Below are 24,350 nucleotides of genomic sequence, written 5' to 3' on the forward strand. Positions count from 1 at the left end.
CCCACTGTTTTGTCACTCCTCAACCTTGTCACGCCTGCAGCAGAATTTCTGCTTGGGAGAGACCTTGCTGACGTAGGATGACCATTTTATGTTGTCTTGTTATGATCCCTTTTGCCATGCTGTAGGATTTGAAGGTTAAATTAGAACATCTTCTAGAATCTTATCTTTTTAGTATAGTTTTCCTTTGTCCAGCTTTATTTTCTCTACACCAGGGGTCTTCAAACTTTTTAAAGACCACAGTAGACCGTGATGGTGTTGGTGTCACTACTGCCACTAAATGAATTACTTCCCAGCCTGTTCCCTGGCTTGTTTGATATAGAAAGCAAGCCACCAAATATTGTGGGTGACATTGGCGGGTCGTTGAGGGATCATTCATTACGACTGATAATGGATCCACATAATTGAATGACAAAATTGACGATAGATTTATATGCAACATGTTTGTTTTTTAATAAAATTATTTCTAAATGGTGTATGTGTAATTATACACATCATACATTTAATTTATGAATGAGTAACTAGGCTTAATATGTACAATGTATTCATTCTCATAGGGGGGCAGATGTTTGGGGGCCACTTACTTTAGAGAAGGCTTCCAGATTATAAGAAAGACAAGAAGAACCGCGCAATCCCTAGAAGTTAATAATAGGGTATACGCCCCTCACACGAGAGAGTAAAATGGAAGGCAATAGTGATTGAAGTGCAATATCCCCTATTGCAAAAAAGCCTCATTATAATGCAAATAAAAACAACACATATAAAATAATGTCACTTATTATACATATAGTGAATCCCAAATTGTTATATCGCATATATTAAAAACACTCTTAACAGTACAAGTGCAACAGTGTCACAAATTGCATGTGCAGTGGATCACAAAAATATTATACCACACTATACACTAAAGTGCAAAATATATTGTGCAAATAAACAAACCATAAACTGATCATATAAGATCTCAAAGAGTCCTTTTGTTATAGTCCTTAGAGTGAGACCAGAAAAGTAAAAAAAAACACGTGTCACAAATAACTTCGGCTTCCTGATTCGTATTCCAACTCATAAACCATACTGAGGTGCACCACCACTAAAAAGATAAGATTGGCTCCTTACCAGACGTCCTAGTAAGTTACGCTTTAAGAGGTCAAGCCAGACCATACATGTGCCTTAATCCTCCAGCACTGCTTCCACTCTCAGACCAGACCACAATTCGGAAGTATTCCAATAAAAAGAGCGAATGGTCCACCATAGAAAGGAAAAAAAGCGCTCCAAATAGTGTAATACCATTTATTAAAATTGAATGAAAAAAGAAATACACTTACAAGGTTGCTGTAAGAGAAGGCATATCAAAGTGGGAAGCATCGGCCAAGCGCAATTCTCCACAATTGTATCCTTATTCCGGCTAATGTTGAGAGGCAAAAAAGTAGCGTGTCACACCGCCCTACGCTTTTCGTGATATATCACGTCGTCTCGGGGTACGGGTGACACGCCATTCTGCCCCCTGTTTTTATAATGAGCTGTGGCCCACGCCTCCTTCTCCATGGAAAACCCAGGCCTCGTTCTCAATTCCATACCGGAAGTGACGCATGTGCGTCAGACCTGACTGCCCAATGTCCATATTCAAAGAATATAGAGCAGCCAATGGTGAATATTTTCTGCGCCATCTTGGGGAGGCTGAACCAAGCCTCACGACCGATATCCAATCAGAGGCGAGGTCACTATGGTCACGGAGGCGGAAATGGCGCACATCGGCGTCATCATCCGCCTGACCGCTCGCGAGGGCGGAAGTGACGCTCAAGGACTTCACTGCCCGTGCGACCATTCGTAATTGGTATACCACCTTCCTATCACTAATGGCGCCTTAGGCCGCGTACACACGGGCGGACTGTTCGCTCAACTTTGTCCGCTGAACAGTGTTTCAGCGGACAGTCCGCTCGTGTGTGGGGCTTCAGCGGACAGTTTCAGCGGACAGTTTGACGAACAAAGTTTTTCGGAAATTCCGAAAAACTGTCCGCTGAAACTTGGTTTGAGCGGACAGTCCGCCCGTGTGTAGGCCACTTTCGAAACGAGCAAACTGTTCCCGCTCGGAGGAAAGCCTGCTCATTTCGAGCGCGTCTCCAGGTAGGCGGGGCCGCGAAGGAGACGTCGCGGGCCCCGCCGCCTGGTATGGACTTAAAGGGGAACCCCAACGCCGAAAAAAATCGGCGTGGGGGTCCCCCCAAAGTCCACAACAGACCCTTGTCCGAGCACGCTACCCGGCCGGCCAGGAAAGGGGGGCGAGCGAGCGCGCCCCCCCTCCCGAGCCGTACCAGGCCGCGTGCCCTCAACATGGGGGGTGCCTTGGGGAAGGGGGGGCCGCGCGGCCCCCCACCCCAAAGCACCTTGTCCCCATGTTGATGAGGACAAGGGCCTCTTCCCGACAACCCTGGCCGTTGGTTGTCGGGGTCTGCGGGCGGGGGGCTTATCGGAATCCGGGAGCCCCCTTTAATAAGGGGGCCCCCGGATACCGGCCCCCCACCCTATGTGAATGAGTATGGGGTACAATGTACCCCTACCCATTCACCTGTAAAATAAAAGTACCCAAAAAAAAAACACAACACACGAGATAAAATATTTTATTGCACAGCTCTGGGGGTCTTCCGTCTTCGGGGGTCTTCTCGCCGGACTCCTCCGCTATCTTCTTGTAGCTCTTTTGCTAGCGGAGGAGTCCGGCTTTCTTCCTCCCCGCCGCCGGCCTCTTCTCCCGACTTCGGGGGTCTTGTCCCCCTCTTTGGTTCTTCTGCCGGGCCACCGCGCCTTCTTATAGCTCTTTTGCAGGCGGTGGCCCGGTCTTCTGTCGCCGCCGCCTTCCGTTCTTCTGCCGGGCCACCGCGCCTTCTTATAGCTCTTTTAGAGGCGGTGGCCCGGTCTTCTGTCGCTGCTGTCGCCTTCCGGTCGCCTTCCGTTCTTCTTCTTGTTCTTGTTCTTCTTCTCCAGGAGATGTTGACACGTCGCTCTCTCCGGCCGGAATGCCAGAGCCGCGCTGTGCGGCCACTTATATAGTGACAATGGGGCGGTGTCACATGGTATATGTCACATGGGTTGGTCACATGGTGACCCCGCCCCCTTACGATGTCATAGTCCCCATGTGACATCAACCCATGTGACCAACCCATGTGACATATACCATGTGACACCGCCCCATTGTCACTATATAAGTGGCCGCGCAGCGCGGCTCTGGCATTCCGGCCGGAGAGAGCGACGTGTCAACATCTCCTGGAGAAGAAGAAGAAGAAGAACAAGAAGAAGAACGGAAGGCGACCGGAAGGCGACAGCGGCGACAGAAGACCGGGCCACCGCCTCTAAAAGAGCTATAAGAAGGCGCGGTGGCCCGGCAGAAGAACCGAAGAGGGGGACAAGACCCCCGAAGTCGGGAGAAGAGGCCGGCGGCGGGGAGGAAGAAAGCCGGACTCCTCCGCTAGCAAAAGAGCTACAAGAAGATAGCGGAGGAGTCCGGCGAGAAGACCCCCGAAGACGGAAGACCCCCGGAGCTGTGCAATAAAATATTTTATCTCGTGTGTTGTGTTTTTTTTTGGGGTACTTTTATTTTACAGGTGAATGGGTAGGGGTACATTGTACCCCATACTCATTCGCATAGGGTGGGGGGCCGGTATCCGGGGGCCCCCTTATTAAAGGGGGCTCCCGGATTCCGATAAGCCCCCCGCCCGCAGACCCCGACAACCAACGGCCAGGGTTGTCGGGAAGAGGCCCTTGTCCTCATCAACATGGGGACAAGGTGCTTTGGGGTGGGGGGGCCGCGCGGCCCCCCCTTCCCCAAGGCACCCCCCATGTTGAGGGCACGCGGCCTGGTACGGCTCGGGAGGGGGGGCGCGCTCGCTCGCCCCCCTTTCCTGGCCGGCCGGGTAGCGTGCTCGGACAAGGGTCTGTTGTGGACTTTGGGGGGACCCCCACGCCGATTTTTTTCGGCGTTGGGGTTCCCCTTTAAGTACATTCCAGGCGTCTCCGTCGCGGGCCCCGCCTACCTGCACACGCGCTCGAAATGAGCGGACTGTTGCCTCGTGTGTGGGCGAGTCCGTTCATTTCAAAAGTTGCGCGGACTTAGTACGACGAACAAAGTTTGCCGTATTTGTCCGCTCAAAAAGTGCCGTGTGTGGGCGTGTTCGTTCATTCAAAAGTTTGAGCGGACTGTTTGACGAACTTAGTTTCGGCAGACAGTCCCCGCGTGTGTACGCGGCCTTAAGACCCACAGGGAAGGAGCCAAGCCTCACCATCGGCCCACGCCAAGACCGGCAGAAGCGCAGAAACCACGCCCCGCCGCCGGCACGCACCGGAAAGCCAAGCCCCAAAACAAACCAGGCCTCACTTCCACTCACACCGGAAGTCCAGGCTCCGTGTAAGCCAAGCCTCGTTCCCGATGTATAAGGCATTGGATACCTTAACTCCTCCCACATGTGTACCGCTAATCCCACGCCTCTCCACACACTCATCCTAATGAGAGCGAATCGAGAGGAAAAGAAGGGCGAAGGATAAAGTAAATCCTTAATTGTGTGCCAATGTGCACCGGGTGGCACCACTGGAGGAAGAGGCCTGTCCCAGCAACACATGCAAATAAAGACCACCGTGACATTAACATCAGATCTAATGACAAAAAAATACAAATTAATAATGCCATGAATTATTTAAAAACTAAAATCATCACATCCTTAAAATTTCTTTTTGAGTAATTTCATACAAATCTTATAGATACTCAAGAAGAATATATATAGAGAAATTACATAATAAAAATAATGGATAAAAACAAATAAAAATAAAAACAAAGCTAAAATGACATGTTACAATAACTGAACATATTCAGATTCCGAAAATTGTGTATTCCCACAGAATGAAATGTCGCTATTCCAAACAACCTGTCCACATTTCATCCAGATATGGTATGAATACATATTTCGGGTGGAGGGAGTATCCGAAAAACTATAACTAAAAGAAGGGAGGAAAATGTCGCCAAAACTCATCAAACGACAGTGATAACCCCCCACTTCCCCACTGGACTAGGCGTTGTTTATAAAGGCGTTAACGTCAGTGTCTATATTCATACCGAAGGGGGCGTAAGTTTTCAACCTATAGATCCACGACATTTCTAAACGAGAGATTTCTCTCACTAGTGCCCCGCCTCTCCAGTGTGGTTTATACTTGTCTATCCCCATGTACAGGGTGTTGGATGGGTCCCTATCGTGTACCTCATCGTAGTGTCTAGACACAGGATGCTTGTCAAAGCCCGTTTGATGTTACCAATATGTTCATTTAGCCTCACTTTTAGGGCCCTCTTGGACCTCCCCACATATTGAAGTCCACATGGACATTGTATGAGGTATACCACTGCTTCCGAAGAGCAGGTGATAAAAGGTTCAACTGTATATGTTTTGTGCGTACTTGTAGAGACAAACTCACAGATCTTGGAATACCGGAAATACCTCCAGTACAGGTATCTGCACCCACTTCCGGGATAGCTCTCTGCGGAAAGGGGCGTAGATTACGCCCCTTTCCGCAAGTGCCCGCCCCTTTCTGCCTGCTGGGAAACACACAGATCCCAGAGGCAGCGGGGACCGTCCTTATTGCGCAGCGTGACTCGCGCATGCACAGTAGGGAACCGGGAAATGAAGCCGAAAGGCTCCATTTCCTGATTCCCATACCCAAGATGGCAGCGGCAGCACCCGAGAGACGATCTAGAGATCGGCTTCGGGTGCCGACATCGCGGGCGCGCTGGACAGGTAAGTGTCACTATTTTAAAAGTCAGCAGCTGCAGTATTTGTAGCTGCTGGCTTTTTAAAAAAAAAAAAACGCGGAGTCCCGGCGGACTCCCGCTTTAAAGCGTAACTTACTAGGACGTCTGGTAAGGAGCCAATCTTATCTTTTTAGTGGTGGTGCACCTCAGCATGGTTTATGAGTTGGAATACGAATCAGGAAGCCGAAGTTATTTGTGACACGTGGTGTTTTTTTACTTTTCTGGTCTCGCTCTAAGGACTATAACAAAAGGACTCTTTGAGATCTTGTATGATCAGTTTATGGTTTGTTTATTTGCACAATATATTTTGCACTTTAGTGTATAGTGTGGTATAATATTTTTGTGATCCACTGCACATGCAATTTGTGACACTGTTGCACTTGTACTGTTAAGAGTGTTTTTAGTATATGCGATATAACAATTTGGGATTCACTATATGTAGAATAAGTGACATTATTTTATATGTGTTGTTTTTATTTGCATTATATGAGGTTTTTTTGCAATAGGGGATATTGCACTTCAATCACTATTGCCTTCCATTTTACTCTCTCGGGTGAGGGGCGTATACCCTATTTTTAACTTCTAGGGATTGCGCGGTTCTTCTTGTCTTTCTTTCACATGTGTATATAACTTTTTGGTATATATTAGAACTGCAGCAGCATTGATTTTTACACGTTATTCTGTAGCACAATTTTTCTTTCCTTTTCTTCCAGATTATAAGAACCCTGTTGGCCCTGCACATTTCCCTCTGCCCCCACAGACACCCACATCCTCATTAGCATGGGTCTAAAATAGATAATGAGGGGGATTCCCCAGCTTCTTTGTTTACTAAGAACAAAGCAGGCAAGGAAATCTCATTTAGCATTAATAGTATTTATTTTCCATGTCACTTTTGCTGCAGTACATCACGCGCAGGATTAATGCATCCCCAAGCATGCTATTTTAAAAAAAATAGTGTATTAGAAATTAAATTGTGTATTTTACAAAGACTCCCTTCTCTCCCTGGTATTTATTTATTTTGAATTGGTGCATGTCCTCCATGGTTGTGCCCAGTTTCCAATGCCCTTTTGCGTGCTGTGTTGTAGCACAAAGGAAGTAATACAAAAATCAAATATCAAATTATTAATATACAATGTGTATCTGACTAATAAAGTTCACAATAAAATAAACCATCAAAAATGTCCATAATGATCATATGTGAACAAATCATCTTTTGCTTCAATAAACTTGCTTAATCACTTGCCGACTGGGCCATAGCTGGAAGATGGCTACAGCGCGGTCGTGTTTTTCTGGGTAGACATCCATGGACGTCCTCCCAGAATCTTGCTCCCGTGCGCCCCCTGGGGCACGCACCCGGGAACATCTGTGATAGCGGCTGTTTACCACGTGATAGCTCTGTCAAATGACGAGCGATCACTTGTAAACAAACCGGTGTCACGTCATGACGCTAGTTCCTCCCTCCCCTGGCTGTACCGATCGGTACAGTGAGAGGGGAGATGGGGAGAGATGGCAGCATCGCTGTGGGCTGGATGTGAAGTGCCCACAGCGCTCAGTGCCAATAATTTGCAGGACTCTGCCCATACTGTGCAATAATCTGCCAATACTCTGCAACACTGTGCAATACTCTGCAATAATCTGCCAGTACTCTGCCAATACTCTGCAATAAATTTTAAAAGAAACAAAGAATTTTTTTATTTTATTTTTTTACAGAATTGTCTTTTTTGATCGCGCATAAAATAAAAAACCCAGGGGTGATCAAATACCACCAAAAGAAAGCTCTATTTGTGGAGGTAAAAAAAAGGACAAAAAATGTATTTGGGTACGGTGCTGCATGACTGAGTAATTGTCATTCAAAATGTGAGAGCACTGAAAGCTGAAAATTGGTCTGGTTAGGAAGGGGGTTTAAGTGCCCAGTGGTTAAAGTGCTTCATCCGAAGTGATAACAAAATGCGCTCACCAGATTGTCTCGGCCACAAAGTGACTTCAAAGCATGACTAATGGGAAGGACTCCTTAATTCAATGCTGTGGCTCGTTTATATATCCCATTCCAATCAAGCAGTCATATATGGAAGAAGCTGGATCCCAATCCACTTTTTAGTTGTACAAATGTAGGTGTCTTCACCTTTTAACATCTCTCCATTGCATATATCAACTTGCATCAAGTAGGTCTGTGAAATGGCTCCCCAACAAAGAGCCACAGAAGGCAGAATATAGTGTAATACCGCTTTAGGTTTTATTGCTTAAAAAGAACACTTACATAGTCCAGCATGGAATCACAAACAATCTGCTCAAGGCAAAGCAGAAACTGGTCCGACACCGGTATAAAATTCACAATGTGCGTGGTGTATCTCAGCTGTGCAAGCAATAGTATAGGGCTCCTATGGTTGTGAGCGTCAGGCCTCTATGCATTTCACACTAGAGCGCACGTCATCAGGAAGTGGGTCTGACTCCATTTTCTCTGAGCCTAAATATCAGAAAAAATGGCCGCAATTGGTCAGGATCATTAATGATGCTTTCCATGGACAAAAAAAAGATACCTTTTTAACTCGGCAAAAAAACAAGTAAAACAAGTAAAAGACGGATTCTGCTTACCCTTAGGGCATATACAATCACTTACAAGAAGCGTATCACAAATACTTGTAGTACATAATTTAAAAATTACAAAAACACTCCAAGCTGAAAACAGCCTAAGGAGATATTCTTCCCTACTGATCGTATACAGACAACTTCATAATATATAAACATAAGGGAAAAAGAGGTCTCACTACTACCATGGGAAATATGAATGGGAATTATTACAGGCATTGCGAGCATACTCATCGCCCTCTGGTGGACAAGAGTGATATCACAATCCATATATCCAAATAGCTGTTTAGATCAGGCCTTCAGCCAATTAAGCATGACATGGAAAAGCAGATCTGGTCTTGGTGGGACATCACCACCCTTGAATTATATATAAAATAAAACATTACTCCTAGGACAGGGGTGTCCAAACTTTTTTCAAAGAGGGCCAGATTTGATGAAGTGAACATGCGTGAGGGCCGACCATTTTGCCTGACATTCTTTGAACCATTGAAAATTTGGTCTAAGTGTGTCTATCCGAGCACTAATACACGGCCCAACAAGAATTCTCTTGCCTTTGTCGCACTAGTTCCCAACGCACAGACTAATGCTCTGCACTTTAAGGGGTATCGTTAATTCTTAATGGTACCCCACACATTGGAAAATGTAGGGTGCAGTGCAATTTAAAAAAAAAAAAAAAAAAAAAAAGCTTGGGGAACTTCTTTCCCTGCATTTTTGTGAGTAGCCTTACACACAGTACGCAGCCACACAGATGTTGCATTTACGGGCTTAAAACACGTGGTGAGGAGGCAACATAATGCCTCTTTACTGCCATTCAAATGCCTCTGAAAAGAGATCTGTGCATGGATTGCTTTTCAGAGGAGCAGCAGCCCTGGCTAATATCACACACAAGCCCTACAAAAGCAGTTTTGGTGGTATAAGAATGGGGGGGGGGGGGGGGGTATGGTGGGAGTGGTCCGGATTAAAAGTAACATACACACAGACACATGCACACACATGCAGACACATATACGGACAAATGCACCCCGCACACACATACAGATACATGCATACACATACATACAGACATACATACAGACATATGCGCGCACACATGCATACAGACATACATGCAGACACACGCATACACATACACAGACATACATAGAGACACATATGCACACACACATACATACAGACATAAATGCACACACATACAGACATATATACAGACACATATGCACACACACACACATACAGACACATACATACATATACATACATACACACGAATAAAGCCCTTTTTAACAATAATTTAGCTTGTAGCATAGTACAGTACCTTTGCAGCTTCCTCATTCAGCCGGGTACTGCACTGTAGGGGGAAGCAGAGAGCACAGCACACTCCTCTGCACTTTACTTTCATTTTTGAAGCTCACGGAGCTTCTCACAGTGTAGGGATCGGCTCATCTGACAGCCCTGATCCCGCAGCACACTAAATTGAGAAAGACCAGGCGGGCCATTCAAAACCGGACCGCGGGCGACAATTGACCTGTGGGCCGGACTTTGGACATGCCTGTCCTAGGAGCTTGAGGTAGGATATAGGCCCTAATGACGGGATGGAAGACCCCAAATTTATATTGGAATGGTATGAATTTTTTCAACAAATGTGAGAAGAAGCTTATGGAAATGATTGTCTATAGGAGAAATATTAAGTTAAATCTCCCGGCGACAGAGATTTCCCAATCCAAAGAAAATCTGGCCCCATTTGTAGAATCATAAGAATACAAAGATAAATCCACATATTTAGAGAAACAACTCATCAAGTATGACATTGATATCAAAAAGGAAAAAGGAAAAAAACACCAAAGAGACATCAAGGACTATAAGGCAGGCAGGGTATATAGGTGGCAAGGGGATGTGTTTAAATCCATATCCCAGGAATCCTCCGTGGAATAGGATGATAGGTCCCATATTGGTCAGGATGGTTATATCCACCCTCCCCCTAATGAGAGGGAATTTGAGGCACATAGAAAAGGTACTCAGGAATCTAGCAAAGATCCTATGCAGGACCCTCAGTGGGGGCATCTAGGAGACTGGACACTGAGTCTCCACAGTATAGAGTCCCCACTAAGAATAGATTTCTACCTTTTGAGAGAGAACACCCACAGGAGATATGAACAACCAGGCTATTACCCACAGGGGACATCTGGTAATACTATTCCTATCAAGGTGGCAATGCTGATTGACTATAGGGATGGTCCCTATTATAGAGATCCACAGTCAATACTGTGTCCGAGTCAATACTTTGTAGAACCGCCTTTCACTGCAATTACAGCTACAAGTAATTTTGGGAATGTCTCTACCAACTTTACACGTCTAGAGAATGAAATTTTTGCCCATTCTTCTTTGCAAAATAGCTCAAGCTCTGTCAGATTAGATAGAGAGCTTCCGTGAATAGCAATTTTCAAGTCTTCACACATATTCCCAATTGAATTTAGGTCTGGACTTTGACTGGGACATTTTAACACATGAATATGCTTTGATCTAAACCATCCCATTGTAGCTCTGGTTGTATATTTAGGCTCGTTGTCCTGCTGGAAGGTGAACCTCCACTCATGGCTGGAGCTACCACTAGACAAACTAGGAAGTCGCCTAGGGCACAGCCATAGCCACCTGGCAGGAGCTGACTGGGCCAGTCTACACAGATTTGCTTTAAAGCAGGACCGGCACCAGCATAGTGGGAGGTGCAGGAGATGGCTCCAGTGACACACTGGAAATGCAGCCTGCAGGGAGACACGCACACCTCCCGGGCCTACTTCTGGAGACATAGCTACAATGAAGGAACACGGACTCTCTCCTTCATAACACTGGCTTGCACACCATGGCAGCTGCACCATGGCCACCTGGCAGGGGCTGACTGGGCCAGCCACCACAGACTTGCCTTAAAGCAGAACCATTGCCAGCATAGTAGGAGGTACAGACAGAAGTCGGGAGAGATAGTTCCAGTGAAACACAGGAAGCACTGCCTGCTGGGGGACACATACGGCAGACTCGTTCCTTCATAACACCAACCGACACACCATGACAGCTCCACTGGGGTAGAGAGGGTTGTCTGTCACACACTGGGAGGAAGATGAGTGCACTGAACCCTACACTGATCAAGTATAACAGCTAAATAGTACCACTCTGTAGCGGCGTTGCATGGCTGCGGAGTTGGGGTGTCTCTTTGCTGGATTGGGCTGTCTGTTTGGATTGGAATGTCTCTTTGCTGGATTTAGCTGTCTCTTTACTATATGGGGATGTCTCTTTGCTATATGGGAATGACTCTTTGTTATATGGGAATGTTTCTTTGCAGGATTGGGCAGTTTTTGTTTTTGCTGGAATGGGCTGTCTCTTTGGCATCTTATGGCACGTGCACTATGCAAATTAAAAGAAATTTAGCAGTTTCATGTTTAGATGTTTTTTGTATTTTGTTGTTCTATTTTTTTTTTTTTTATACGTAGTTTTCTTTTTTTATGGGGGGGTGCAAAATCATCTAGCACTGGCCCTGCCTCCATCCCAGTCTTGTCTTTTGCAGACTCTAACAGGGTTTCTTTGGTGTGTTCAGGGTTATGTGCAGTGTTCGATTTCTACCATATAGCGTTTTTTTACTTTTAGGACAAAAAGTAAAATTTTGGTCTCATCTGACCAAAGCACCTTCTTCCACATGTTTGCTGTGTCTTCCACATGGCTTGTTGCAAACAAGACTTCTGATGGCTTTCTTTCAACAATGGCTTTCTTCTTGCCACTCTTCCATAAAGGCCAGATTTGTGGAGTGCACAAATAATAGTTGTCCTCTGGACAGATTCTCCCACCTGAGCTGTGGATCTCTGCAGCTCCTCCAGAGTTACCATGGGCCTCTTGGCTGCTTCTCTGATTAATGCTGTTCTTGCGCAGCCTGTCAGTTTAGGTGGACAGCCATATCTTGGTAGGTTTGCAGTTGTGCCATACTCTTTCCATTTTAGGATGAAGCATTGAACAGTGCTCTATGAGATGTTCAAAGCTTGGGATTTTTTTTTATAACCTAACCATGCTATAAGCTTCTCCACAACTGTATCCCTGACCTGTCTGGTGTGTTCCTTGGCCTTCATAATGCTCTTTGTTCACAACAAACAGCACAACAAACAGCAGGTTCTCTACAACCCCTTCACAGAACAGTTGTACTTATACTGAGATTAAAATTACACAGAGGTGGACTCTATTTACTAATTGGGTAACTTCTGAAGGCAATTGGTTCCACTACATTTAAGTTAGGAGTATCAGAGTAAAGGGGACTAAATACAAATACACGCCAAACTTTTCAGATATTTATTTGTAAAAAAATGTGAAAACTATTTATCATTTTCTTTTCCACTTCACAACTATCTGCCACTTTGTGTTGGTCTATCATATAAAATCTCAATAAAATACATAAAAAATTTTGGTTGTGGCATGACAAAATTTGTAAAATTTTAAGGGGTATGAATACATTGTCAAGGCACTGTATGTATTGAAAGGACCAGCTTTAAACATTTGACCCTGTACAACATAGAGAGTTCTCTGCAGGAATTATTAAGATTTATCTTTTTGGGTTCAAGGAAAACCTGTTAATTTCCAGACTACCCGGCCCATGTATATGTGCAGTAGTATATGTGAGCAGCCTTCCTGCTGCCCCCAACCCCCATAAATGCTTCAGTGTATCAGTTTGAAAAGAACAACAGGGAATCAGATGTAGGTTCCAACCACTCATTCTACTAGAACCATATGTCTTATTTGATTCCTCAAGTACACAACATGTTAGAAATGGGGACATTGCTTGCTGCTATCAGGATGTATACACCAATCAGCGATAACATTATGAGCACCCCCCTTTTGCTGCCAAAACAGCCTTGACCCTTCGGGGCATGTACCCACTAGATAAATCATCACACTTACCTTCTTTCCATAGAGCATGTTAATGCCATCTCTTCCTGAGGTAAGTGACTCACACTCGCCTGACCATATACATTATGTAAAAGAAAAAATGTGATTCATCAGACCAGGAAACCTTCTTCTATTGCTCCATGGTCCAGTTCTGATGCTCCCTTGCCCATTAAGTATAAAAAAGAATCCCCATGCTATTATGTAAAGATAAGCCAAAATAATTAACAAAAAAGATAATAATAATAGAGCTGCTGCCACTAAATAGTACATGCACCACACTGGTAATAAGTATAAAAAAAGAAAATAAAGTGAAGCACTCTAAACATTAAATATCAAAATATGTAAATGTCCATAGAGTTTCATATCAAATATCATATCAAATATATAAACAGTGCTTATATATAGTGTTCTAACAAGTAACAAAATCGCATATACAATCCAATTAGCAATATAAGATCAATCAGAAATAGTTGTACAGTGCAGTAGTGTCAATATACAGTAAGTATCCACTCTAAAATAAATCCCATATACCTCTATGAGAAATGTGCAAAGTCCAAATCTTCTCAGTACTTCACATAACAAACTCTTCACCAAAAAAAATGGACTAACATTGTGCCCTCCACCAAAGACCCCTATGGGTGTCTTCTCACTTTACCTTGTGGACCCCACTGTTGAATGGAAGCCACAAATGTTTCATATACAACAAGTGTTAGGCAGACGCATGGTCCTTTAAATGTCTCCTCTACTCCTTCAGCAAGTATATCCATGCAAAGGTACAAAGGAGAAAAGGTAACTAGTGTAGACTGCTAGGCAATATTTATTATAAAAGAAAAAATGCCACTCACAATGGAATATATAAAAACCACAGGTATAGACATAGTATTATAAACAAACCAAGCTTCAGCAAAATGGCTTCCTCATCCCACCCAGCATGATGACCTCTTTCTCAAAGGCTCCATTGTAAATGCTTTTGGCTGTAGACCAGGGGTCTCAAACTGGCAGCCCACCAGCTGTTGCAAAACTACAAGTCCCATGAGGCATTGCAAGGCTGACAGTTACCAGCATGACTCCCACAGGCAGATGCATGATGGGACTTGTAGTTTTTCGCAACAGCTGGAGAGCCGCCAGTTTGAGACCCCTGCTGTAGACACATGTCGGCATGGGCACCCTAATTAGTCTGCTGCTCCCACACAGCCCCATACACAACAAACTGCGATGCGTTGTGTGTTCTGACACCTTTCTTTAGGAAACCGCATTCAGCAATTTGAGCTACAGTAGCTCTTCTATTGGATTGGACTACACCAGCCAGCCTCCCATGACCCACTCGCTAGTTTGGTGTTTTTTCTTTCTTGGACCACTTTTGATAGGACCTGACTATTCAGACTGGGAACATGCCACAGGAGCTGCAGTTTTGGAGATGTTCTGACCCAGTCATCTAGCTCTTGCAATTTGGCCCAGGTTAACCACTTGCCGACCGCCGCACGACGATATACGTCGACAGAATGGCACGGGCAGGCATATGGGCGTATATATACGTCCTGCCTTCCCGCGGGTGGGGGGCCCGATCGGGCCCCCCCCCCGGTGCCTGCGGCGGTCGGTATTCGTTCGGGAGCGATCCGGGATGAGGGGGCGGCCATTCATTCATGGCCACCCCCTCGCGATCGCTCCCGACGAATGGAAATGCTCCGTGACATCACTTCCTCTCCTGTAATGTAAACACAGGAGAGGAAGTGATGTAATCTCTCCTCCGTGTCGGTATTTTTCGTTCCGGCACCGAGGAGAGAGGATCGGTGAGTTGCACCAACACGACACTACACAGTAGAACATGCCAGGCACACTCACACCCCCCCTTCACCCCCCGATCACCCCCCCCCCCCAATTACCCCTGCCCCCCCAGTCACATTGACACCAATTGCATTTTTTATTTTTTATTTTTTTTTGCATTGGCGTCATTTGTGACTGTAATAACTGTTAGGGCAGTTAGGGTTAGCCCCCTTTAGTTCTAATGTACCCCCCTAACCCCCCCAATAAAGGTTTAACCCCGTGATCACCCCCCGTCGCCAGTGTCACTAAGGCTGGGTTCACATTGCAGCGGTTTATGAGAACGAATGTGATTTGCACCGCACTGCAGTGCAAATCACATCCGATCTCTGTGCGATTCGAGTTCAGCCATACAGATAGTATGGCTGAATTCGCGCCGCACCCGCCGCAAATTCGCACGGGACCCTTTTTTTGGTCCGCAGCAGAATCAGATCGCATGGGTGTTCACACCATGCGATCCGAGTTTGCAGATCGCACTGCGATATGCGAACTGATCTGGGGGTGTCATTAACATTTCACTGACACTCCCAGCAGTTCGCATAGGGCAGTGTGAACTGCCGCCGGGAGGCATGCGAGGCGGGAACCCGCCGCGGATTCGTGGCGTTCCCGCATCGCTCCAGTGTGAACCCAGCCTAATAAGCGATCATTTTTCTGATCGCTGTATTAGTGTCACAGGTGACGCTAGTTAGGCAGGTAGGTATTTAGGTTCGCCGCAGCTTTTTATAGCGCCAGGGACCCCCATAAACTACCGCATAAAGCCCCCTGATTGCCCCCTAGTTAACCCTTTCACCAGTGATCACCATATAACTGTTACAGGTGACGCTGGTTGGTTAGTTATTTTTTTATAGTTTCAGGGCACCCGCCATTTATTACCTAATAAAGGTTTAACCCCCTGATCACCCGGCGGGTGTCATTTGTGACTGTAATAACTGTTAGGGCAGTTAGGGTTAGCCCCCTTTAGTTCTAAGGTACCCCCCTAACCCCCCAATAAAGGTTTAACCCCGTGATCACCCCCCGTCGCCAGTGTCACTAAGGCTGGGTTCACATTGCAGCGGTTTATGAGAACGGATGTGATTCGCACCGCACTGCAGTGCAAATCACATCCGATCTCTGTGCGATTCGAGTTCAGCCATACAGATAGTATGGCTGAATTCGTGTCGCACCCGCCGCAAACTCGCACGGGACCCTTTTTTTGGTCCGCAGCAGAATCGGATCACATGGGTGTTCACACCATGCGATCCGAGTTTGCAGATCGCACTGCGATATGCGAACTGATCTGGGGGTGTCATTAACATTTCACTGACACTCCCAGCAGTTCGCATAGGGCAGTGTGAACTGCCGCCGGGAGGCATGCGATGCGGGAACCCGCCGCGGATTCGTGGCGTTCCTGCATCGCTCCAGTGTGAACCCAGCCTAATAAGCGATCGTTTTTCTGATCGCTGTATTAGTGTCACAGGTGACGCTAGTTAGGCAGGTAGGTATTTAGGTTCGCCACAGCTTTTTATAGCGCCAGGGACCCCCATATACTACCGCATAAAGCCCCCTGATTGCCCCCTAGTTAACCCTTTCACCAGTGATCACCATATAACTGTTACAGGTGACGCTGGTTGGTTAGTTATTTTTTTATAGTTTCAGGGCACCCGCCATTTATTACCTAGTCTCACTAGTGTACCCCTAAATTTAGGGGTGTCTACTTTCCAAAATGGGGTCATTTGGGGGGGTTTGTGCCATCTTGGCATTTTATGGCCTTCAAAACTGTAACGCCCTTAGAAAGCCAGAAGGCGGTGCTTGGTTTTCGGGGCCCCGTATGCGGATAGGCTCCCAAAAAGTCCCACATATGTGGTATCCCCGTACTCAGGAGAAGCAGCAGAATTTATTTTGGGGTGTCATTTCACATATGCCCATGGCATGCGTGAGCAATATATCATTTAGTGACAACTTTGTGAAAAAAATAAATAAAAATAAAAAGTTTGTAATATTCCCGCAACTTGTGGCAAAATATAAAATATTCCATGGACTCAACATGCCTCTCAGCAAATAGCTTGGGGTGTCTACTTTCTAAAATGGGGTCATTTGTGGGGGTTTTGTGCCATCTTGGCATTTTATGGCCTTCAAAACTGTAATAGGTAGTGAGAAGTGAAATCAAAAATTTACGCCCTTAGAAAGCCTGAAGGCGGTGCTTGGTTTTCGGGGCCCCGTACGCGGCTAGGCTCCCAAAAAGTCCCACATATGTGGTATCCCCGTACTCAGGAGAAGCAGCAGAATTTATTTTGGGGTGTCATTTCACATATGCACATAGCATGTGTGAGCAATATATCATTTAGTGACAACTTTGTGTAAAAAAAAAAAAAAACATTTTTTTTTTGTCATTATTCAATCGCTTGAGGCAAAAAAATAAAATATTCAATGGGCTGAACATGCCACTTATCAATTTCCTTAGGGGGTCTACTTTCCAAAATGGGGTCATTTGGGGGGGGTTTGTATTGCCCTGCCATTTTAGCACCTCAAGAAATGAGATAGGCAGTCGTAAACTAAAAGCTGCGTAAATTCCAGAAAACGTACCTTAGTTTGTAGATGTGACAACTTTTGCGCAAACCAATAAATATACAATTATTGACTTTTTTTTTACCAAAGACATGTGGCTGAATAAATTTTGGCCTAAATGTATGACTTAAATTGAGTTTATTGGATTTTTCTAATAACAAAAAGTAGAAAATATCATTTTTTTTCAAAATTTGCGGTCTTTTTACGCTTATATCGCAAAAAATTAAAATCGCAGAGGCAATCAAATACCATCAAAAGAAAGCTCTATTTGTGGGAAGAAAAGGACGCAAATTTTGTTTGGGTACAACATTGCATGACCGCGCAATTACCAGTTAAAGCAGCGCAGTGCCAAATTGTAAAAAGACCTCTGGTCATTGACCAGCAAAATGGTCCGGTCTGAAAGTGGTTAAAGTCACTCAAATCTTTACGCTTGCCCATTTTTTCACTTTCACATCATTTTCACTTCAACTTCAGGGACAACATGTTCACTTGCCCAATATATCCTACCTACTTTCAGATGTAATTGTCACAAGAAAATCATTGTTATTCACTTTACCTGTCAGTGGTCATAATGTTATGCCTGATTGGTGTACGTCAAGTCCACGCTGTGAAATTTAAGAATGAATTACTCCGCAATGTTTGTAGCTACAGTGGTCCATGATGGATTTTTTAAAGCTCATTTACTGCTCACAAAAAGAATACAAATATTTGAATATCAATAGCCTGGCTACAGCTTTATTTTAAATATTTGTTATCCTGTTCTAACTTTCTCTATGTAGATGCCAAACACAAAATATTCTGCGCTTGAAAGTGGGCTCAAGAAACACGTTGGTTAAATTCTCATCCCGGCTTTCATGGATAAGTCTCGCCTTGCTGCCCTCATAGACTGGGGAAGTCTGGAAACACTGAAACCATAAAGCAAACAGGGCGCACTGGCATAATGCATTATCCTTAAAACATTTTTATTTTGTATGAAAGTGGTAATTATTATACTCACGAAGTGACAAAGGCATCAAAGGCTCATCATGCAAAAAAAAAAAAAAAAAGCAACATCCAGTCCGCGATACAACATTTTATATGGCAGGACACCTGGACATCCAACAGGCTGACGTGTTTTGAGGATTTGCCTTTTCCTCAGAGCCTAACCTTCTCTATGTCTGACCAAGCTTACATTATCCACGTCTGATGATAAAGCATGATTTATTAAAGTGATAGCTATTCAATGTGTCTGATTAATTGATTTGTTTTAATATTAAAGTCATTTTCATATTTTTAGTTTCAGACTCGTTATGGTACTTATACTTCATTACCCTTCTCATTATCCCCATACTGATCACAGTGTTATGCTGCTTTCACAGGTGGAAGAAGCAGAAAGGTAAATATAATTTATTATTATTATTATTATTATTATTTTATTATTAATAATAATTATTATTTTATAATTATTTATTATTATATAATTTATATAATATTTTCTGTTTGTCTCCTTTAACATTTACCTTTTTTAACAGTGATAAATTATATATTGGAATATCAGATTATAGAGAACTCTATCAGAGAAAAAAAAAATCAATATCTTTGAGTGAAGGACATTTAATAACGTTTTACTGATTCAAATGTTTCATTATGTTGATCAGAACTCTTCCAAGATCATACCTATGGTAACATGACAAGAAATACACGTAAGGCCATGGATCATCCTGGGACTAAAATTAAAAGTAAGTTATAGCATATAAAGTATAAATACCATCTCACACTACTTAACTATGTTGTAGTCTCTATTTAAATTACAGATACAGCCCCGGAAGAATTTATCCCCTTCCTGACCAGAGCGCTTTTTGCGATTCGGCACTGCTTCGTTTTAACTGACAATTGCGCGGCCATGCAACATGGCTCCCAAACAAAATTGATGTCCTTTTTATTCCCACAAATAGAGCTTTCTTTTTGTGGTATTTGATCACCTCTGCAGTTTATTTTTTTCGCTATAACCAAAAAAAAAGCGTCTATTTTGAAAAAAAACACATTATTTTTTACTATAATAAATATCCCCCAAAAATATATAAAAAAAAATTTTTTTTCCTCAGTTTAGGTCGATATGTATTCTTCTACATATTTTTGGTAAAAAAAAAAAAAAAAATTGCAATAAGGGATTATTGATTGGTTTGCGCAAAAGTTATAGCGCTTACAAAATAGTTTTATGGCATTTCTATTAATATATAATATTTTTTTTTTAATGGCGTTGATTTGCAATTTTTATCATGACTGCGACATTATGGCGGACACATCGGACATTTTTGACACATTTTTGGGACCGTTGTCATTTATACAGCAATCAGTGCTATATAAATGCACTGACTCATGTCCGCGGGACCGGTGACCGGACTCACGGAGCTTTGCGCGAGCACACGCGCCCTCGCCGCCTCTTAAAGGGCAACGTACAGGTACATGATTCTGCCTGTACGTGCCCTTCTGTCGACGTATATCGGCGTGAGGCAGTCGGGAAGTAGTTAATAAGGGTTAACTTGCATTAAAGCTGGGAATACACTAGTAGAATTTTGAACGAAAATTCTCAGAACATTTAAGTGCTGATCAAAAGCAGTTCAAGATTTTGTTTGTTTTTAGCTTTTGATTTTGGAATTAATGGACTTTACCAAAAAAAATCAAAAAATGTTAAAAATTTGTAAATTTCGAGAGAGATTTTCTACCCTTTGAGATTTTCTTCTCACTATGGTTAAAAGCAAACATTGATTTGACCCCACTAATAATTAGAGAAAACAAACGAGCGCTCTTACAACATTCTTGCAACGAAAAGCGCTGAACGTAATTCTACTAGCTTTAATCTTTAATTGGTTTGTACATTTAAAACTACGACTAACTACTGTCCCATAGGGTGATAACACTGCAGTGATTTTATTGCAGAATAAACAGTGTTGTCACCCTATTACAGGAGGTGATAAAATAATAGATCCACTGGCAGGATTAACAGATAAATAAAACTGTTACCGAGGTACTCAGAAGAACAAAAAATGCTGCTTCATATGTCTGTGTCCCATTTTGGGGAAATTTACCTTCACATCCTATCCTTGGGACATAACAGAAAGTCAGGAAATCTCTAGGAAATTGGGAGAATTCCCCTCTAATGCGTAGTAAACACCATCAGAAAATCGGATGACAAAAATCGCTTTCGGAGTAGCGATCGTACAATAATCTGAATGTTAGTACACAGCTTTCACATTACATCACTTCTGAAGTTGTATTCTGTCGTATGAGAATTTTCGTAACTTTAGTAACCTCTTAATTTTTGATATGAGACTAGCATGCAAAAAAAAAAACACAACCATTTGTCCGATAATCTCATAGTGTGGAACAGGCTTAAAGCGGAGGTCCACCCTAAAGTGGACCTTCCGCTCCTCGGAACCCTCCCCCCCTCCGGCGCCACAATTGGCACCTTTCAGGGGGGAGGGGGGTGCAGATACCTGTACAGTACAGGTATCTGCACCCACTTCCGGGATAGCTCTCTGCGGAAAGGGGCGTAGATTACGCCCCTTTCCGCAAGTGCCCGCCCCTTTCCGCAAGTGCCCCGCTGCCTGCTGGGAAACACACAGATCCCAGAGGCAGCGGGGACCGTCCTTATTGCGCAGCGCGACTCGCGCATGCGCAGTAGGGAACCGGGAAATTAAGCCAAAAGGCTCCATTTCCTGATTCCTATACCCAAGATGGCGGCGGCAGCACCCGAGAGACGATCTACAGATCGGCTTCGGGGTGCCGACATCGCGGGCGCGCTGGACAGGTAAGTGTCACTATTTTAAAAGTCAGCAGCTGCAGTATTTGTAGCTGCTGGCTTTTAAAAAAAAAAAAAAAATGCGGAGTCCCGGCGGACTCCCGCTTTAAGAGAGTCGTCCTCAGAACAGGTATCTCCTTTGGAAGATTTCTCTTCTACTATTCCAGCAGCAACTATAAAACTTTGTATTCCCCATTACTTTCTGTACTGGTCCCCAAGACAAATAGAGAGGGTTTATGTTCCTAGTGTGGGCACAAACAGCAATAAAACTTAACGCCAAAAAAGTGTAATTGTGTGGCTGACTGGAGACATTTCACAGTTTATTTATAAAGTTCTAACGCTGTAAAATAAATGTCAGCTAAGTCAATACCTGTTCTTTTCATTTACCAATCACTCTCACACATACAGTGCATTCGAAAAGTATTCACAGCGCTTCACTTTTTCCACATTTTGTTATGTTACAGCCTTATTCCAAAATGGATTCAATTCATTGTTTTCCCTCAAAATTCTATAAACAATACCCCATAATGACAACGTGAAAGAAGATTGAAATATTTGAAAATGTATTAAAAATAAAAAACAAAATAAATCCAATGTACATAAGTATTCACAGCCTTTGCCATGACACTCAAAATTGAGCTCAGATGCATCCTGTTTCCACTGATCATCCTTGAGATTTTTCTACAACTTGATTGTAGTCCACCTGTGATAAATTGAGTTGATTGGACACAATTTGGAAAGGCGCACACCTATCTATATAAGGTCCCACATTTAACAGTGCATGTTAAGGCTGGGTTCACATTGCAGTGATGCGGGAACGCTGCAAATCCGCTGCGGGTTCCCGCATCGCATGCCTCCCGGCGGCAGTTCACACTGCCCTATGCGAACTACTGGGAGTGTCAGTGAAACGTTAACGACACCCCCAGATCAGTTCGCATATCGCAGTGCGATCTGCAAACTCGGACAGGAATCAGATCGCATGGTGTGAACACCCATGCGATCCGATTCTGCTGCGGACCAAAAAAAGGGTCCTGTGCGAGTTTGGGTCGGGTGCGATGCGAATTTAGCCATACTATCTGTATGGCTGAACTCGCATCGCACAGAGATAGAATGTGACTTGCACTGCAGTGCGGTGCGAATCACATCCGATCTCATAAACCGCTGCAGTGTGAACCCAGCCTTAAGCACAAACCAAGCCATGAAGTCCAATGAATTGTCTGTAGACCTCCGAGACAGGATTGTATTGAGGCACATATCTGGGGAAGGGTACAGAAAAGTAGAATAGAAAAACACATATGTGTGAGCTACTAGTGCTGCACACCCCAAAACATTTGTATAATGGAAAAATTCCCTCATGGGGTTTTTTAGCAGCCAAGAAATTATTCAAAGGTCATTAATTAAAATAAATTTAATTTTAAGGACTCTCAGACCATGAGAAACAAAGTTCTCTGGTCTTATGAAACAATTATTGAACTCTTTGGCCTGAATGGCAAGCGTCACGTCTGAAGTCACCGCTCATCACCTGGCCAACACCTTCCCTACAGTGAAGCATGGTGGTGGCAGCATCATACTGTGGGGATGTTTTCAGTGGCAGGACCTGGGAGACTAGTCAGGATCGAGGGAAAGATGAATGCAGCAATGTACAGAGACATCCTTGATGAACACCTGCACCAAAGTGCTCTGGACCTCAGACTGGGGAGAAGGTTTATCTTCATCTCCTTGAGTGGCCCAGACAGAGCCAAGACTTGAACCCAATTGAACATCTCTAGAGAGAGCTGAAAATTGCTGTGCACTGACACTCCACATCCAGCCTGATGGAGCTTGAGTAGTCCTGCCAAGAATGGGAGAAACTGCCCAAAAATAGGTGGGCCAAGCTTTTAGCATCATACTCAAAAAGACTTGAGGCTGTAATAAGGTTGTAACATAACAAAATGTGGAAAAAGTGAAGGGCTGTGAATACTTTCCGGATGCACTGTATGTATAAGAACAAGTATTAAGCTTGTCTCCAGATATGTGTGTGATGCAAAGTAATGTAATGAACGGGTTTTCTTCTAGAGAGCACAAAGACGACAACTGCATGAAGCTACTACTTCAAGATGTACAGCAGAAGGTGCAGGACCTACAATTCACCTCCATGTCATCAGTTCTACAGTGCATGTCCTTCACAAGAAATTCCAGTTAATGACAACTGTGACAGTGACATTTCACTTTATGGCTCATTCATTGTATCAGATTAAAACTACAGCTCACATCTCTGACAGCAAGTACCACAGAGTGGCAGCTATTACCCCTCCATTTTTATTGGTAATTATGTCTGGTATGGACACTCCAGCCTCGGGACCTTCCCCACTGTTCCTCTATGGGTAACGTCTTTATCAGCTGCCTTAATTGTCCTTATTGCCATCAAGACACTGGCTATTATCCTTATTACCAAGGATAAAATTTATTTATAAAATAACATAAAATATACTCATAAATGTGCTTAAAATAAGGCTTATCAATGCTCTGGCAATAGCGAACAGCATCTTTAAACGCCTACGGCCTCTTCCTCATCGCTATGGTTCTGAGGAAGTGGGTTCACCCTTGTAACACGTACGCCACTTGCGATGCCATCTGGGTCCTCTAAACATCTGGTCCAGGCCGTAGGCACTTAGAGATGCTGTTTGCTATTGCCGGAGCATTGATAAGCCTTATTTTAAGCACGTTTGTGCATATATTTTGTTATTTTATAAGTAAATGTTATCCTTGGTAATGCACAAGGTCGGTGCGTCCCCCTGTTCTTTTTGTATGTTTCAGTTATAAAGGATACCCATTAATCTGAGGAGGGCAGCAAGACCAGCGACATTCCACTGTCTTTGCTAAAGGGGTTGGCTGGGCCACTTACTTAGCTGACCGGGCACCTGAGCGCAGGAGATTGCTTGG

The 24,350-nt window shown here is 44.0% G+C and overlaps 1 protein-coding gene across 1 annotated transcript in view; it reads left to right on the top strand.

The window, feature by feature from the left end:
* Positions 1-23,870, top strand: part of LOC143975430 (uncharacterized) — a 39,435-nt gene extending 15,565 nt beyond the window's left edge. Inside the window, exons 3-5 of the mRNA XM_077477815.1 lie at positions 18,924-19,022; positions 19,285-19,365; positions 23,484-23,870. Of these exons, the coding sequence (XP_077333941.1) occupies positions 18,924-19,022; positions 19,285-19,365; positions 23,484-23,509 (206 nt within the window). The 3' untranslated portion in view covers positions 23,510-23,870. The remainder of the gene's footprint in view (positions 1-18,923; positions 19,023-19,284; positions 19,366-23,483) is intronic.
* Positions 23,871-24,350: the final 480 nt, after the last annotated feature.

The sequence above is a fragment of the Lithobates pipiens genome, unplaced genomic scaffold (genome assembly GCF_037356315.1).
Source record: "Lithobates pipiens isolate NorthernLeopardFrog02 unplaced genomic scaffold, aLitPip1_a1.2 Scaffold_13, whole genome shotgun sequence".
Lineage (NCBI taxonomy): Eukaryota > Metazoa > Chordata > Amphibia > Anura > Ranidae > Lithobates > Lithobates pipiens.